Source organism: Lissotriton helveticus, chromosome 1_1 (genome assembly GCF_964261635.1).
Source record: "Lissotriton helveticus chromosome 1_1, aLisHel1.1, whole genome shotgun sequence".
In the NCBI taxonomy this organism is placed as follows: Eukaryota; Metazoa; Chordata; class Amphibia; order Caudata; family Salamandridae; genus Lissotriton; species Lissotriton helveticus.
In genome coordinates this window covers 1,670,556,108-1,670,572,359 of record NC_136057.1, presented here as the reverse complement: position 1 = coordinate 1,670,572,359, position 16,252 = coordinate 1,670,556,108, and the positions used below count along the sequence as shown (strand labels likewise).

General features: G+C 37.0%; 1 protein-coding gene across 2 annotated transcripts in view; it reads right to left on the bottom strand.

Moving 5' to 3' along the window:
- The window catches only part of SCN8A (sodium voltage-gated channel alpha subunit 8), a 566,978-nt gene that overhangs the window by 138,519 nt on the left and 412,207 nt on the right, over positions 1-16,252 (bottom strand). For both annotated transcript variants that reach the window (XM_078688933.1, XM_078688934.1), the window contains exons 20-21: positions 11,349-11,471; positions 524-808 (exon numbers count right to left, since the gene is read on the bottom strand). In XM_078688933.1, the coding sequence (XP_078545059.1) occupies positions 524-808; positions 11,349-11,471 (408 nt within the window). The remainder of the gene's footprint in view (positions 1-523; positions 809-11,348; positions 11,472-16,252) is intronic.

Genomic DNA, 16,252 nt, shown 5'->3' with positions numbered 1-16,252 from the left:
TAAAGGCTCATTCAAATGTTTGCCCAATCCGTAACAGTAGCAAAATGTTAACAAAAATTCTGATAGAAGGTAGGGTCTTTCACAGGACTGGTTAGTCATTTGGCACACTAATTCGATAAATAGTTAAAAAAATAATATCATTAAAATGCTCTGCATTCATCCTTTTGACAGACAACAAGAAACCAATCGTGACACTGCACAACACACTAAAAAGCATAGAATAACAAATCAATAATTTACTATTATAAGTTTGAAACCCCTTTTTTTCTTAAACTATAATAAAAATGCATGTCATGTAATAGTGTATCTCTAAAGAAACACTACCCAATATGTTTTAAATCTTTTGATTCTCCTTTGCATGTATTCTATCCATCTGCACATGGTTGCTCTTCAACAATAGCTCTTATTTAGCATATTTTCAGTCCCAACGTAGCTTATATATAAATTTCTGAACTACATTTTTAACAACAAGAATCTATGTTGGTCCAAAAAGAATACACTGTTAAAACGAATGTAAACTTACTATTTGAAGAAGTGCAAGGTATCCAGCTCCAACATTGTCGAAGTTAATTTTCACATTTTTCCATCGGATTTCTTCTGGGTTTGTTTCAATCAATCTAAAGCATTCGGTCTCATTCTCAATCTCTTCTATTTCAAAACGTGCTTCTGCGGTTTCATTAAAGCAGTAATAGAACTTCCCAGCAAACAGGTTAACCCCCATGATGCTAAAAATCAGCCAAAAGATAAGGCAGACCAGCAACACGTTCATAATGGAAGGGATGGCCCCTACCAAGGCGTTCACTACCACCTGTACCAGAAGAGGAAAAAGATGGTTGAAGTTATGTCATGACTTAAAAGCCACCATAAATCATTCTTACAAGGAAGAGGGATGCTAAAGACCACTAATGATCAGTTACCATTCCAATTTATGGCAGAAGTCATCTGCTATAAAGACCTAGGGAAAAGCATTGGTTGGCCAACATACTTCATTCAGAAAGTTTTGTTCATAAATAGGTACAACTTATTCCTAGAATTCTGGTATATTTCAGGAGTAAGTCATTCCTACCCACACAAAGTCATCCCCTCAAGTGTCAAAGGTTAATTTGGAGACTTCTTCCTAAACATCTCACTTAACATGCCATCCAAATCTGAGTCCGCATTTTTGTTACTATCATTTAAATTATGTGTCGTGCATGTAACAAAGATGGTCTAGGCTACTTTTAAAAACAACAATAAAGTGAGAGACCATCTGACACAGACAAACTTGAAGGCACATTAAATGTTAAACGATACTTTTATCTAGATCTGTTTTAGTTTATTATCCATTTTAGTTTATTATCCATAAGTGTTTTAGGTGAATCATGAGCTATATATAGGGTAATGTATATCAGGATGTGGTCTTTAGCAAATCACCCCTTATTTAAAAGAAAGCCATCACAACACATTGATTTACCTACCCTTTGAAGTACACAGTGACTTGGTGATAGAAATATTATGTGCTATGCAGGCCAATCAAGTTGTCACAGGCAAATAGCTGAACATGCAGTTAATGCTGGCTCAATGGAGAAAAAGCCACATTCCCTCCTTTGGAAAAGCAACATATGGTTAGAACAAAATAAAATGTTTACACATGAAAACATTTTCCTTCATGAAGCAGTAGCGTTAATAATCATTATTCTTTTAAATATATATTATTGCAATGTCCTCTTTTTATCCACTATCTCAGCTAAGATGTTCCATGAACTAATGTCCTCATGTTTTTCCAGATCCTCCTTTCTGCAGCCTCCAATTGCAGCCTCAGACTGCTTCTTCATTTAAAATCCTGGCTTTATTTAGCTCATTTATTCAATTTAGGTACTTTAATGTCTATAAACCTATAACTTCCTTAGTTTATTGCCTCCATTTTGAGTTTGTGAGGCTTTTCCTGCAACATGTGGTTTAAAGCAAGCTTAATACATCTGGACTGACTTCTATTTATCATAATGAAGATGTGGCCTCGACATCAGAAACGATATGTCAGATAGAGCCCCATCTCAGAAACAATCTCCATCCTCATCACCCCATTTTGTTTGTTGCTCCTCCCACACCTTTTTCACATTAAGAGCAGCTTTTCGGTTATCCCCATCTGTTGGAAAAGCCTAACCAACTTTGCAATCTTTAAAACCTTTCCGTTCATCTTATAATTTCCCCTTGATTTTTGGGTCTTATGTATAGCCTTTTCACTTGGAAACACTTAACTTTAATTGCTTTCTCCAGGACCAGTTCACTTCCACAACTTTTTAAGGTGTCTTCTCTCCTTCTAGAGCACTAACCATTCAGTAAATGTTAGCATCATTTGCAAGCAGGAACAGGTTAATGTCCAATCCCTCTGTAATTCACCTTGTGAATTAAACTGTGGGGACCAAGACAAACAAGGGATCCTTGGTCACCTCACACTGGTGAGAATCAATTTAATGCACCCACCCTCTTTACCACTAGTTGATCTTCAAGTTGCTAACCCAGTTTCCTACTCTGTCCCCTCCAAGACTGTTCTTCTTCTTAGTATCAGATAATATGAAATACCATCATCAAAACCCATGCAGAAAATATCTATCAGCCCTGCCATTTTATATGTTCATCTTACCCGGTGACAAAATCCCAGTGATATTTCTCAGGTACAACTTTCTCATTGTTGAACTGTGCTGCTGTGTGTCCTGTAAATCACTGGTTTATATACATTTCACAGTGCTCTTCTCTATAACAGATTTAACTACTTCATTTTCCATTTGGGATCAGATGATTGGGTTGTCCTACAGCTGTCAATCTCTTCACAACTACCATGTTTATTTGGCAGTATGAGACAAGTTAACATTTTCTGTGTATGGGGAACTTAAACAGTATTTGGTATAGGCACTCTCATGATCCATTAAATATCCTGCTATAGAATGTATGCAATCTCAACCGGTGACCTATCCACTGGTTAAGAAAGCAACATCCTTTGTGTAGGTTAACAATCAACTTCTCAAAATTCCATAGAAGTTACTGATTCAAATACTCCTCTTTTTTCTACTCACTTCATGCTCACTCCTGCTTTGTCCCTCATACCATCTAACTAGGCCTGGTATACATTGTGTTAAAAAGGCAAAATCTTGCATTAATTCTAAAGGTTGGGGTTTTAATAACCTTCCCCCTCTAAAGGTTTAGTTTTTTTACATATTTGTTTTTCCAATGAAAGACTGATTTGAGCAGAAAATGTGTTGCAAGAACTGTAAACTGAAGCATACTGCAGAAGCCTACAGACATTTTCTGCTCAAACCAGTCTTCTACTGGAATCTTGTGTGACGCGTGTGTGTGATAGGCCACTGCATGCATTTTTCATGCAAATGCCTGGTGAAATGTATTTCTTAGAATCTTTGTGAAAAATATGCAAGGTAAAAAAAAATGTCATTTTGTCCAGGTGTGCACTAAACTGATCGTTACACAACTCTTCTTACTTTTGCTCAAATACATACATTTTATCTTTTTGAATCATGAACCTAATATTTTCAGAATTTATATGAGACTTTCCTCTCCAGCATTCTGCCCATAGACCTATTCATTTTATCAACAATACTTTCCATTCATTCTCGGCTACATTCCTTAAAACACTGAAGTGATGGCCACCCTTCCCCACCTTAACTTGTCTAGTGGAACATAAATGCTTTTTTGTTCTTTCTTTGTTTTATCTGCATGATAGTTTTAAAACGTCTCCTGAACGGCTCCCTTTCTTGACTGTAATATAATTATGTTGGTTGTGCTTGTCTGAATTTGAGAAGTACTGTCTTTTAATGTATTCAGTTTGTGGTACACCAAGTGTGGTAGTTTATGTGCTTTGCACACACATGCACTTTAAAAAATGTAGAATTGCTTGGTCTATGTTTAGAATACGAAGTGATATTTTCAGTGGCAAATCTTAATTTATTTCCCCTTCCCACTGGAAACGGTATAACTATCTTAGAAACGTAATATGATGGAGCAAACAAAACGGGTGAGCTCCATCATATTACAGAATTACAGGAAGCAACAATAAAGACAATAAGGTTTAACCTTATTAAAATAATTCTAAACATAACCTGTATACAAAATGTTTAAAATATAGCTTCAGACCTAGATAACTGTACACTTGCATTGATAAACATATAATAGTTCTGTGTAACAGCTTTGACTTTCACCCACAAACAATGACTTTTTTGTGTTGTGTAAAGGGTAACTGTAGGCAACTGCAAACCTATATATTCCAAAGTGCAGATAGGTAGCTTACAAGTTCACTATGATGATTTTCTTTGAATGGATACCATGGAATGACTACTAAAAAAAAGTCAACCCAGTCCGCCTTTTCACTGAAATTATATGTTCTCTGTCACTCTCACTATATATATATATATATATATATATATATATATATATATGAGATGAAAAACTACTCTTGACTAAAGCATGATTTCTCTTTCAGAGTCAAGAGGAGTTTCGTCATTAATTTGGGTCTCGAACCCAAACACACCATCTCTTCTGGGGCAGGAGTGTGTGTAGATATGCATGCATTTGTGAGTGTGTGTGTGTGTGTGTGTGTGTTTATATATATGTATATGTACATATATATATATATACATGTGTACATAGATACATACATATACATACATATATGTACATATAATACACATGTGTGTGTGTATATATATATATATATATATATATATATATATATATATATATATATATATACACACACATATATATATATATACACAAACTGACTGGAATGTGTTTTTACCTTGGCAGGAGATACATGCCCACTTATGATCTACTAAAATGTAGGCCCCAACAAGAAGCTGTGAAAATGACCTGGCTCATGAAATAAGTAAACAAAAACAGAGCAAGCATTGCCTTTCAACTAGACAACTAAGGGTTGGAATGGTATTCTATAAAAGAAAAGCTGTCTGTAGCAAAGGATGAATCCCTGCCCACCAAGGAGGAGAAAGGAGGCTATGCACTTTCTTTCCCTGAAATAAATGTCCCCCATCACATTTCTTGTCACTCTTCACTGATCTGCCTTTCACAAATCGCCTCCTTATTTTTTTATTCTAATCTTTCAGTTGTTTATAATGTTGCACTTTATTTAAGGAAAGCTGTTCATTTTAACTTGCGACAATTGTCTGTACTTATTTATGTATCAAAAGGTTAATCTTGAATGAATGGTAATTCATATGAAAATGAAATATAATAGCACGCTGTAAAATGGGTTAATGGTTATAACTTAGCTGTATTTTCTATTTCCAGATGCTGTTTTCTATTAGATCTTTGGATCTCATTGTGCATTTCGCAGAGAATAACTATTCTTAATACGAATCCTTATTTGTGATGCATTTCAACTTTTGAAAAGATGAAGAAATAGGAATTATGTAAATACAATTCCCCTTCTTTATTAATAACCACCAGTACTGAATTGGCAGTTATACCATTAATAATGCCAAAGCACACCAATATTGATTTGGGAATTTAGGAAGTCTATTTTGTATTCCATTATTATTTATACAGCACTTTCCATATAGCTTCCAAGGTCTGAGGTGCTTTGAGAATTTTATACAGCTATCAGAAAATGGAAGATCTTATACTTTCTTGAATGTGAACAAATGTGCATTAAACAATTGTTTCATCTCATCTACAATGTTAAAGCTAACAGTCTTTACACTGTGTCTTTGTAGGAATTACAAGATAATATTTTACTGGGTTAGCATTGGCACTTAGAAATCATGATCAAACATAAGAAAAAAACATAGTAAGAACCTTCCATACTTCTTTATATGCATCCTAACAATCGAATGGCTGAGCTGCAGCCAGCTTACAGAACATGATGGAGGGAACATGGCTTTTATGTGCATATTATGCGATGGCAACAAAAATGCATGCATGATTTCTAATATTACTATCACATCTTCCAAATCATTTAGAAATGCATTCTCTTTAAAAGCAGACCACTATTAAGTAAAGTCAAACAATACAATTATAGTTCATAATTCCTCTGCAAACTTTACAAGCATTTTAATGTACTTTCTTCAACCCAACAATAGATGGAATGATGCCATTTCACGAGAACAAGTCATCAGCTTCTACAGTCAAATTGAAGAAATGACTATCCGGAGATTTTGATCGTTTTATGGTAACACTGTTCCAATACACCTCACTGTATTAATTTATGTATTTTCTGATTTGCTCACAAATTACAATTACAACTATGGTCCGAATTCTTCAGGAAGCCTTTGGTTAGACTTTGTATTGAAAAGGTTGAATGTCATAAAGTTATCTGACCAGTCAAGTACAACAATACAAAGACACTGCTTAGCACGAGACTCATACAGCACAAAAGCACACGCCATACTGGCAAAGTAAAATATGGACTGTTATTACGACAAAGGGAAGATAAGGAAGAGGAACTTTGCTTGTGCTCCATCAATTCACCTCATGTTTGTAATAAGGCTCCTTACAACAAACTCAGGCAAATCTGGACATGAAGAAATCCAGTCAATGAGTGGGTTTCTTCATCATCTGAACCAGGAATTAAGTTCAAGTAAATCCAGGTAGACTAAGATGCACGTTAATGTTTAATAACAAGGTAGAGAGGAGGTGGAACACGCAAGGCTCCTGGCAATGTTCATTATTACTTGGAAGGGGCTGTTGTTCACTGTGCACTCGGGGACTTGTTTCCTAGTTGAGATAAAAATGCAATTTCAATAGTTTGAAGTATGTCTAAGTGAAGGAAAGACAATAAATTCTCATTTTTTGTAAGTTGTGTTAACACCTCCCTCACCACCCCACAAAAATCATGAGCTTAAAGTGGAAAGTTCATGAGTTTCAAGAACACCTAGCCCTTGATATAACTGCAATTATTCTGACCAGACACACTATTGAACCTTCAGTCTGCATCTTCTGATAGGTGAGAATGTAATGTAATGACATTCAAGTTTTAAGAAGGACTTTGCCACACCCTTGTTAGGATAAAATACAATTTTAAGTATGCTATCTAAGTGGATGAATCGCTTCATGCTACTCTGTGTTTCTGGCCATCAGAGAGAGCTGTGATCACATCTCCACACGCAGTGTGGTACCTATGAGAAAAATGTGTATTACTAACAACAAAGACATTTTAAAAGATCTGCTTCAACATAGCCACTGTTTAGTACAACCATCAATACTATACTGGATAGCTGTCAAATGCCAATGGATGAAACTTTACCAGCACTAGTTCAATGATAAAATGCACGAAATGTATCAAGTTTATAAAGGGTATCCTGCAAGGATGACATCTTTATGCAGCCTATGCAGAAAGGTTGCAGTCTTTAACTCAAAACTACCACGTTTCGAAAATATTTAGTGATTTAAGAAGGAACCGTGATACAAACTAAGCCCAAATAAAGAATAAATGTATCTGAAAATAGATAAGATACAATACAGGTTTAGACAAATCTGTTGGTACACCCAAGCCTGCATGATAGGTCATAGTGCTCACAACCTTTTCGTGCCTTCATTCATCGCTTTACCTTCATGTGGTCTCATAGGCAAGACTTCCATGCCAAACCCATCACTTTGACAAAACATGAGGCACTGAAGAAATATACTTTATTAATTGACAACTAGCCCAGTAAACACAATCTTGTTCAGTGCATTTGATAGACAGAAGTGCTGTTCCTAGTGATTCACAATCCAACTTATGTTCCAAGAGGAGGTTTCCTTTTCATTTGACTGTCCAAAAAGCTCTCCCCAAGCATGGAGGGGTAGAGTGAGACTATCATCCTTTACTGTATCTACTACCATCATAGACTTTTGGTTGTCAACTCATAATTTATTCTCAAATTGTCGAACTCTAATTCAAAATGATAGTTTGAAAGTATTGCTCTCACAAGGATAGTATGTCCACATCTCTTCCAATTTTGTGATCTGATAATTAGAATTCAGATTTAACCTGAGAGTTGGGGAAATCATTGCTGCCCACTAAAGAAATATGTATGTGCTTATGTTAGTACTAAAACATATTGAGTGAACATAGCTAAGGAATATGAGAGAGATGTACAAGTTAAAAAGGTAGGAAATGACTCAAGACTGGAAACAAAAAGAGGATGGCGAGAGAGACAAGGCAGCTTCCTTGGTATGGTACAGCCCTAGAAGTAGTAAGGTGCTGGCAGTTTCCTTATTGGGGGGAATGAGCGCCCTTGAAGACACAAGTTTGCAGCTTCTTTTTGTAGTCAAGCAAGACTCATCCATGGAGGTATGCTTTTGGGTGCACAGCTTTATTCACTTTTCCCTGTTCACGGGTTGCCTAAAGAGGGACCCTAGCTTTTCATCTATTTCCAGTGTCGAAATGATGCCTAATTTGTCTAAAAATGAAATACAAGGCACATATGCATTCCTTCTTTCAGGTGAGAGCAAAAGACATCAGGGACCACTAGTAATGGGAACATATATCATACTGTCGAGACACCTGGATAGGATCTTGATTTTAAGTTGGATAACATCTAGTTTTCGGAGTGACAGTGGAGTTTTTAAAAAAGGATTACCCCTTGGATGCACCTTTAAGAAGTTTACATTCCTGATTCTAGCAACTGGATGACTAAAAGTGCATAATTCAGAAGTATCCTGAAGCATCCTCACCCAATGGGTATCTTATCACTGTTGCTAGAGATATGCAGGCCAGCAGTAGCTGGTGACTTTTGTCATGCAAGGTACTGGTCCATGACAAGGATTTTAGTAAAGGAAGATTTACATCTCAAAAAGGCATTGTTCTGCAGTTTGGACGATGTTACAAAACTCTCTTAATGGATTCTGGTGGAACTTTAAGCTACAACAGAAATTTCTTGATTTTAAAATATACAGCTTTGGAGGACGCCCAAGAACTGCTAAAGTTTAAGGTTAAACACCAGCAGGGGGGAAACCAGCACAACCGTCCCATTGGGTTAGTGGCATCAGATTAGATGCCCCCTCCCACCACTTTCCCACATCGTTTGGGGTTCAACTATTTGTAGACAATCTTTGCAATAGAAAAAAACAAAAGCAAGAAAACATGCACAAATAATATCTCAAACCCAAATTGGTAACTATTTCTGAAGGTAAAAATATAAAGTTCTTGTGGACAAAGTTTAAAGCAGCATTTTTGCCTCTGCCAGACAGACTGTCAGTGGTCAGTAAGAAGCCTCTCATGTGTCCCTATTTACCAAGAAACCCTTTAATTCAAGCAATTCTTTTGTGGTACCTTTAAAGTACAGTGACCTCAAGGCATCACAGATCAAAGGGTGGGAATAAGATCAAAGGGAGGATTATCCAAAGTAACACCAATAAGAAAGAGGACATTCAAGCTGGCAGATAAAATCTGTACTGCATGCCATAAAACATGATCCAGATATTCTCTTCTTCCACTCAACAATCAGAAAGAATTGCAATAAAAAAATACTCTCAATACAAGATTGTGTCTCAGGTAACAACTTAGTGAGAAGTCTCATCAGCTCAACTACACTCAGTTCCTTCTGAACAAGACAATAGCCATCTTCTGCACTCAAAGTATTTAACTACTTTAGTAATACAGTTAAAGCATGACCACCATGTCACACATCCATACATCAGCGGGTGTGAAAGAACAGCCCTCACCTCCATGAAGGCCCCACTTTTGAACAGGAGTGTGGTTTGGACTGGAGCAGAAAGACCCAATGCTATCACTTAATCCAAGTAACTTCACAGCACACACCAGATTAGCCAAGAAAACTTCCACTAACTATAAAAACTGAAAAAGTACAGGTTCCTAGAAATGTTTTCCTGATTACTAAATAAAAGAATAAGCCTCAAGTGCCATTCATATTAAGAGCTCTGATCTAAAGCTCGGTCCGGGAACATCAGAGAGCATTACAAGTGAGGGAAACACAATACCTCACTACGAGCAGCGATATTCACTGTTCTTTTGTTCAAACATCTGTAAACCGAGGGCTGGAGATAGCAACCATGATCACTCTCAACCTCTAGAGTTCTCTCACAGACTTCAACTTACAACCTTGCTTTTCTCCTAGTATTTTTTCGATTTTCAACAATTTACCTTTCTTCCCCTGTAGTGTTCAACTTCTAAACACTCATTATTATATGTATTTAAAAACTTGCTGAAAATGTCAATCCCAAGAATGACCTTTCTTTAGCGTTTGCTTCACATCTTTGTTCAGAATGGTGTCTTAATTTGCGGTTAGTTGTTTTTGCTAAGTTAATTGCACTGAAAAATGCAAGCTTTTCAGCTATTTCTTCCTGATCATTGGTCCTAGCAAACCGTTTGGATCATTTTACAATTACACAAGGCCATGTTTCAGTTTTCCTAAGATGTAATTCAATAGGTTGCTATCATTCCTTCTGCGAAAATGTTATTAACAAAAAAGAATACCCTGCATCATTCTATTTTGTACATTCATTACATATTATAACAAACAAGGGTGTTTTAAAAATAAGCCAACAATTTAGTGCAAGCACATAAATCTAATGGTGACCCTTTCAGTCCTCAATATGTACATATGTCATGGAATGCATTGAGCTCCTGGTAGTGAAGGGGTTCTCATGCATTCAAATTGAGTTAACATTGTAGAGGATGAATCTCAAAATGCCTTTTATTAGTGGCATTCAATGGTTAGGCTGTTCAACTTCAATAACAGAATAATAACAGTCATTTCAGAGTGACAGGACAGGGTACCATAAAGCATGGTGAAATAAGGAGAAATCAGAGAGGAAAACTTCACTATCAAAAAAGGCCACCAGTCACTAGGGGACTGGACTGAGAACAACAAGGTGCAAGAAGAGGAATTAATCCAAAGGGATTTGCAATTTAAATTTCAAAGATTCAATTTTTCTTGCCTTGAAATATCATATGACCCCTTACCTAAGCCCACCCGTGTCCATTTTCAAATTGCATGATAAGTGTTCTCCTACTTTGAGAACTCACCCACTCGGCCAATAGCATCATCAGCTTGCAGTTTACATTCTTCTTCTTAGCACCTGGTGATTCTCCCTAAACATCACAGCAGGGAAATCCTCTCAAATGCAAGAGGTACAAGCCAGGCCAAATGAGAACAGCCAATGTTTTACGGCAACGAATGGCATGTCGTTTTGGGCCAAAAACAATGTGATGAGGCAGCTGAATGCATCTCCCTTTCTCTTACGGCAAGGGAGTAAAAACAGAAATAAAGAAACCAAGGAGGAGAGATTAAGTCAGCAGCTGCATCGTGATTCTGTCTTTCAATCCAGTTTGATCAGTTCTAGCATGCTTAAACTGTTCCATAGGCATGCAGAAGGATCAGCTGCACATGGCATCTTACCCTCATCCCTTCAAATCGTGACAAGGCTCTTAGGGGTCTCAAAGCTCTTAGTGTCCTAAGGGACTTAATGGCACCTAGTTCCGAGAAGCCCAGGGCATTAGCTACAAGGCTGACTATAGAGACCTATACGGAAACAGAGAAGCAAAAGAAAGGTTCCAGAGTGTTAGAATCGAGCCCTGGCACAGATGTCACAGCCTGATTTCAAGCCTAAGGGCCCCAGTGGCACACAACACTTGGCTGAATCAACCTGGAAGGAAATATGCAGTTGAGAGAAGCACAAGAAAAAACAAAGGGGAACAATATGAAAGAGAGACGCAGAGACACAGACAAAAAAGGGAGGGTCTGCCGAAAGAGGAGCCCAAACAGATGACAAGAACCTTACCCTCACCCTTTACTGTCTGCAGGTCCAAGCAGCTCCCATTAAATTAAGCCAGACCCATTAAAGATACCTGTGAGAAAGAATATGGATGAATAAACACTGTACAGACCCCCTCCGATTAACTTCTTCAGTGGAGACACGATCATACTTCTGGCTGCAGCTATAATCAAGGCTGTCGCAGATCAGGGAACAGGGCTTTCTTGGGAGTATAAGCAATTAAACCACAGTTTCTCAGTGCTCACCTTACATTAAAAAGCACGGTTTCTAACCTCTTGTAACAAACTAAATATTCCATAGCAAAAGCATTCTCCTCTTGTCGACGATGCTGGACATTGCTTGGCTTAAAAAAAAGGTAAACAGAAAGGGCTACATATTTGCTGGTGAAGAAAAGAGTTGTTAAGCACACCCTTATATGCAATAAACCTGTTCTCTTTTTGTGCAAGACAGGGTTAGTATAATTTTAAATATAAAAGCATGGTGTGACAGATGTATGACGATTAGAAATAAACAGATGTTTTAAAAATCAAATATGACAGGCAAAACTGCATCATATTTAAACCTGGTAATTACATAACTATACAAGACACTTACCTGTAACATGAATTCTCTCACATTATCTCCAACATTTGAATAATACATTAGTAGGAATTCTGATATGATAACCATATTTTTTAGCAAAATGAATTACAAAATGACAGGAGGGTGTAACAAAAAACACACAAGCCAATTGGCTATCCACTGTTTTGTCCAGAAGCTGCTCCAACGAAAACAAGGCACTCTGCGAAAAACTGAATATCTGGCTAGGGATCATTCATTAAGGCATGTCAGAACGCCTAACTTATTAATGATTATGTTGACAACCAATGCTCAAAAATATGGTTAAATATTTAATTACATAGGACAGCTTGAATTAAAAAAAACATCTATTCTGAAGCCTTGTTTTACATTGCCTTATAGTTCTAGTAGCCAGAGTACAAATTTCCTTAAAAAAGAAGTTGCACGTTAAAGCCGTGTCTTCGACTTTAATTCATTGTGTATTTGCCTCTGGATTTAGATGGCCATTAATGTTTCAGCCAAAGCACTAACAGACAACAGGCTTTCCCAGGTGGTGGAATATCCCTCATTGGCTAACAAGCAACTGTTACAGTCTAGAAGTCAATGTGACCATAGAAAATCCTGACCTTTAATTTGTGCTATTATTGCTGATGAAGCAAGCGGGAGGTCCTAAAAAGCTGAGAAGAAAGGGTATCTAAGTAGCTGATAACCTTAGACTAATCCCAAAGAAAGCTAAATCCCTGTGACAGTCATCAAGGATTTGAAAAAAAAAGAGCCCTTTCAGTTGAAGTAATGGCAATGGGGAAGACTGATTTCAGTGTCACAAACTGAATGCCGGGGGTGAGACGCATCTAGATACTGAAAGAATATTAGCTCATATTCCTTTTAAATGAGGTCAGAGCATTTCTAGAAAGAAGGTGCAACGAATCAGATGAATATTTTATTCATGAGTTTCTGTTAAATGTGATCTATTGGATCTGCATCTGCAGGAAACACTCACCAATAAATGTACTTGATAAAAAATGACCAACACAGCAGTTGATTTTTAACAGCCTCCGCGCCTTATCCACCCTATTCTCATGATACCAGCAGAACGCCATTCTCTTTCATTATTTCTTAAAGCGTGGCTAGCAAGAATCACTGATCTCTTGACTCTGTCTGACCATAAACGACTGTGTCTGGCATGGGTGGAAGTCTTGAGGGTGGGGGCTATAGGGGGGCTTAATTAGACTGCTGCAGAAATGAGGGGCAGCAGAGGTACTCAAGCACAAATGGGATTATTTATTTTGGGATAGTTTTATGTGAGGTTTTACTTTCAATCTCAACCTATCCATACAAGACATTGTTTCTTCTGCTACATAACTCTGTGGGCATGGGCAGTATTATTCAATACCCAGCGGAATATCTGTGACATGCATTACTTCTCAAGATGAAGGATTCAAAAGAGAAGTATTTCATCTGCACCATAACCGTTTAGGTAGACAATTTAGTCTATTGCACAAAAATGTTTCTCCAGCTCAGCAATACAATGTGCTTTTGTCAAACAAACAATTGTTTTCGGGTCATTCCTTTATTGTGTAAGGGGTATAAGAACTAGGTGGTTGACAAGAAAACTGTTGGTATATGGAGAATGCAAACTTTCAATTCATAATGGGCTTTTTCCTAATGCTTTTGAATTCATTTGCTAAGGAAACTGTGCTTCAAAATATTGGCTACATCCACAAATGCTATTTTGAGTAAACCCCGGGTGTACCACTTCACAATTATACCTAAAAAAGATCTATCACCGAATGGAATGAGTTAACATTTGCTTTAAATTGTTTAATTCTTGAGAAAAATATAGTGGAGGATAACATCCACAAACCGTGCTTTAGAGGACTTTATGTTAGTGTCTTAACTACAATTATGTACCTTTGAGTGTTTCAATGTTAACTTGCTGAAGTAAGAAATGTTTACGAATAATTAATTCATTATAATTTGTTATAAAATGCATCACTCAGCATTAACATTTTTTTAAATTGGAGTTCTATAAACAAACGGGAGTACCTGTAGACTAGACATTTACACCCCAATCACTTGTGCCCATTTAGATTTGTGAATGAAAATTCAGGTTCTATTTTGGTTCACAGCAGGTCTTAAACTGGTATGAATCTACAGAACATAGGTGACATGCGTAGTATAAGATGCGATCTGACATACTTTAGTTTTTAGCTCAAGAGCACAGCTTGGTCCCATACTTGACATGTGGCAGGTGGAGCTGTAGAAAACTCACATGTTCTCTTTCAAGCATTACTGAGGCAGGTGAAATATGTGTGTTGGAAAAAGCAAAACAGAATGAGTGTGTAGTCAGTTTAAGGCACAAAGCCTCTAACGTAAAGGTGAGGAACTTTTTCACCACCAAGGTGACTCAGAGAGTTAATTTATTGCTGCTGACATCATGTGTAAATCTCAGAAAGGAGAATTCTGCTGTGTATCCTTCTTTAATCAGTAAACGGAATACCATTATATGGGACAATAGTAACATCTGTTATTGACAGGACTTAGAAACAATCGAAGTGTTATATGAAGCAAAATATGAAAATACATGTTATGACAAATATACCATTTTAAGTGCTAAATAAGTAAAGGGTTTAACGCTGGTTTCACTAATTAGACATGGCAGTGAAGACTTTCATGCATCTGTGAACTGGGCAGTAACATTGGAAGTGGCTCCCTAGTTGTCTTTCCAGATTACAAACCGAAGGAGCTATGTGAAGAGATACATTACAACTGTACCCTGAACGATCAGAATGAATGACAAGTAATGTTAAGAAACAAAGTCCGAGAAGCTATGCCTTGTAAAATTCAGAAGATTTGGAATCACTTGTTCCGTAGATTTACAAAACCAGACAAACTAGACTAAAAATACAGAATAATGGAGCATATAGCCAGCAAAGTCTGGTAAACAATGATCAGAATAGGGCACTTCAAAGTACCGCAAACTGACAAAACACATGAGACTTCAACTCAGAATTAAGACAACTAAGCATTTAAAAGGCTGGACAGGATAACAGAGGCAATAGGCATAGGCAGGGGCTACATGGGTTTGCTGATGCCCAAGAGTTGAATATCTCAAGAAACATGAATATTTTTCTGGTACTCACAACTTACTTAGACCTTTTAGAACATTTCCAGTAGACAACAGACTTCCGAGACAACCTTCCTATTGCTCTCCATGGTTGATCATAGAAAGACAAACTAAGCAAGTTGATCAAATATCTTTTAAGCATCTTTGGACCCAGATTTGAGAACCTACAGCTGCCTTTCTGCTTGTGACATTCTACTGGTTGCTGTCGTCAACTAGAAAAGGGAATTCATGTATGAAATGAAGCATCAATTTCTGCCCTAAGTCCAACATGATGAAAGAGATGCAAAGCACTGTATAAAACAAACGAAATTGTGTTGACAAACATTCCAGAGATTGTGACACAATTGAAACGTATGTTAAGAACAGCCTTCAGCACAAGAGAAAGTATAACTTGCAGGCAGATCAGTGGATATTCACAATGACTGGTGGCAATCCTTTGATAGCCCAATCACAGGCCTCCAGCTAGTTGTTCTTGAATTTTGCTAAAAAACATGGTTTTGGGTCCCAACATGACAGAATTCCACAACAACTTGATAACACGAAGAGAGACTGTCTTCAATCATGTCACATTTTAGGCATGCTAAATACATACATTAACAATATTTCTTTTGACTTTACTAGTCCATTACTATTTCAGTAACTATTTGGTCATGCCACCAAGAATAAGGCAAGCAGGTGCCATTAAAAAAATAAAACATGAATACTTATTCAAAAAAACACAAACACATTTACCCATATAAAGCAAATGAAACCTTAAGTAAGTTGATAACATCACTTCATGTGCATACACTGTCTGGTAGATTTCAATTCATTAATTTCCCTGGGGAAATGTCAACAGATTTT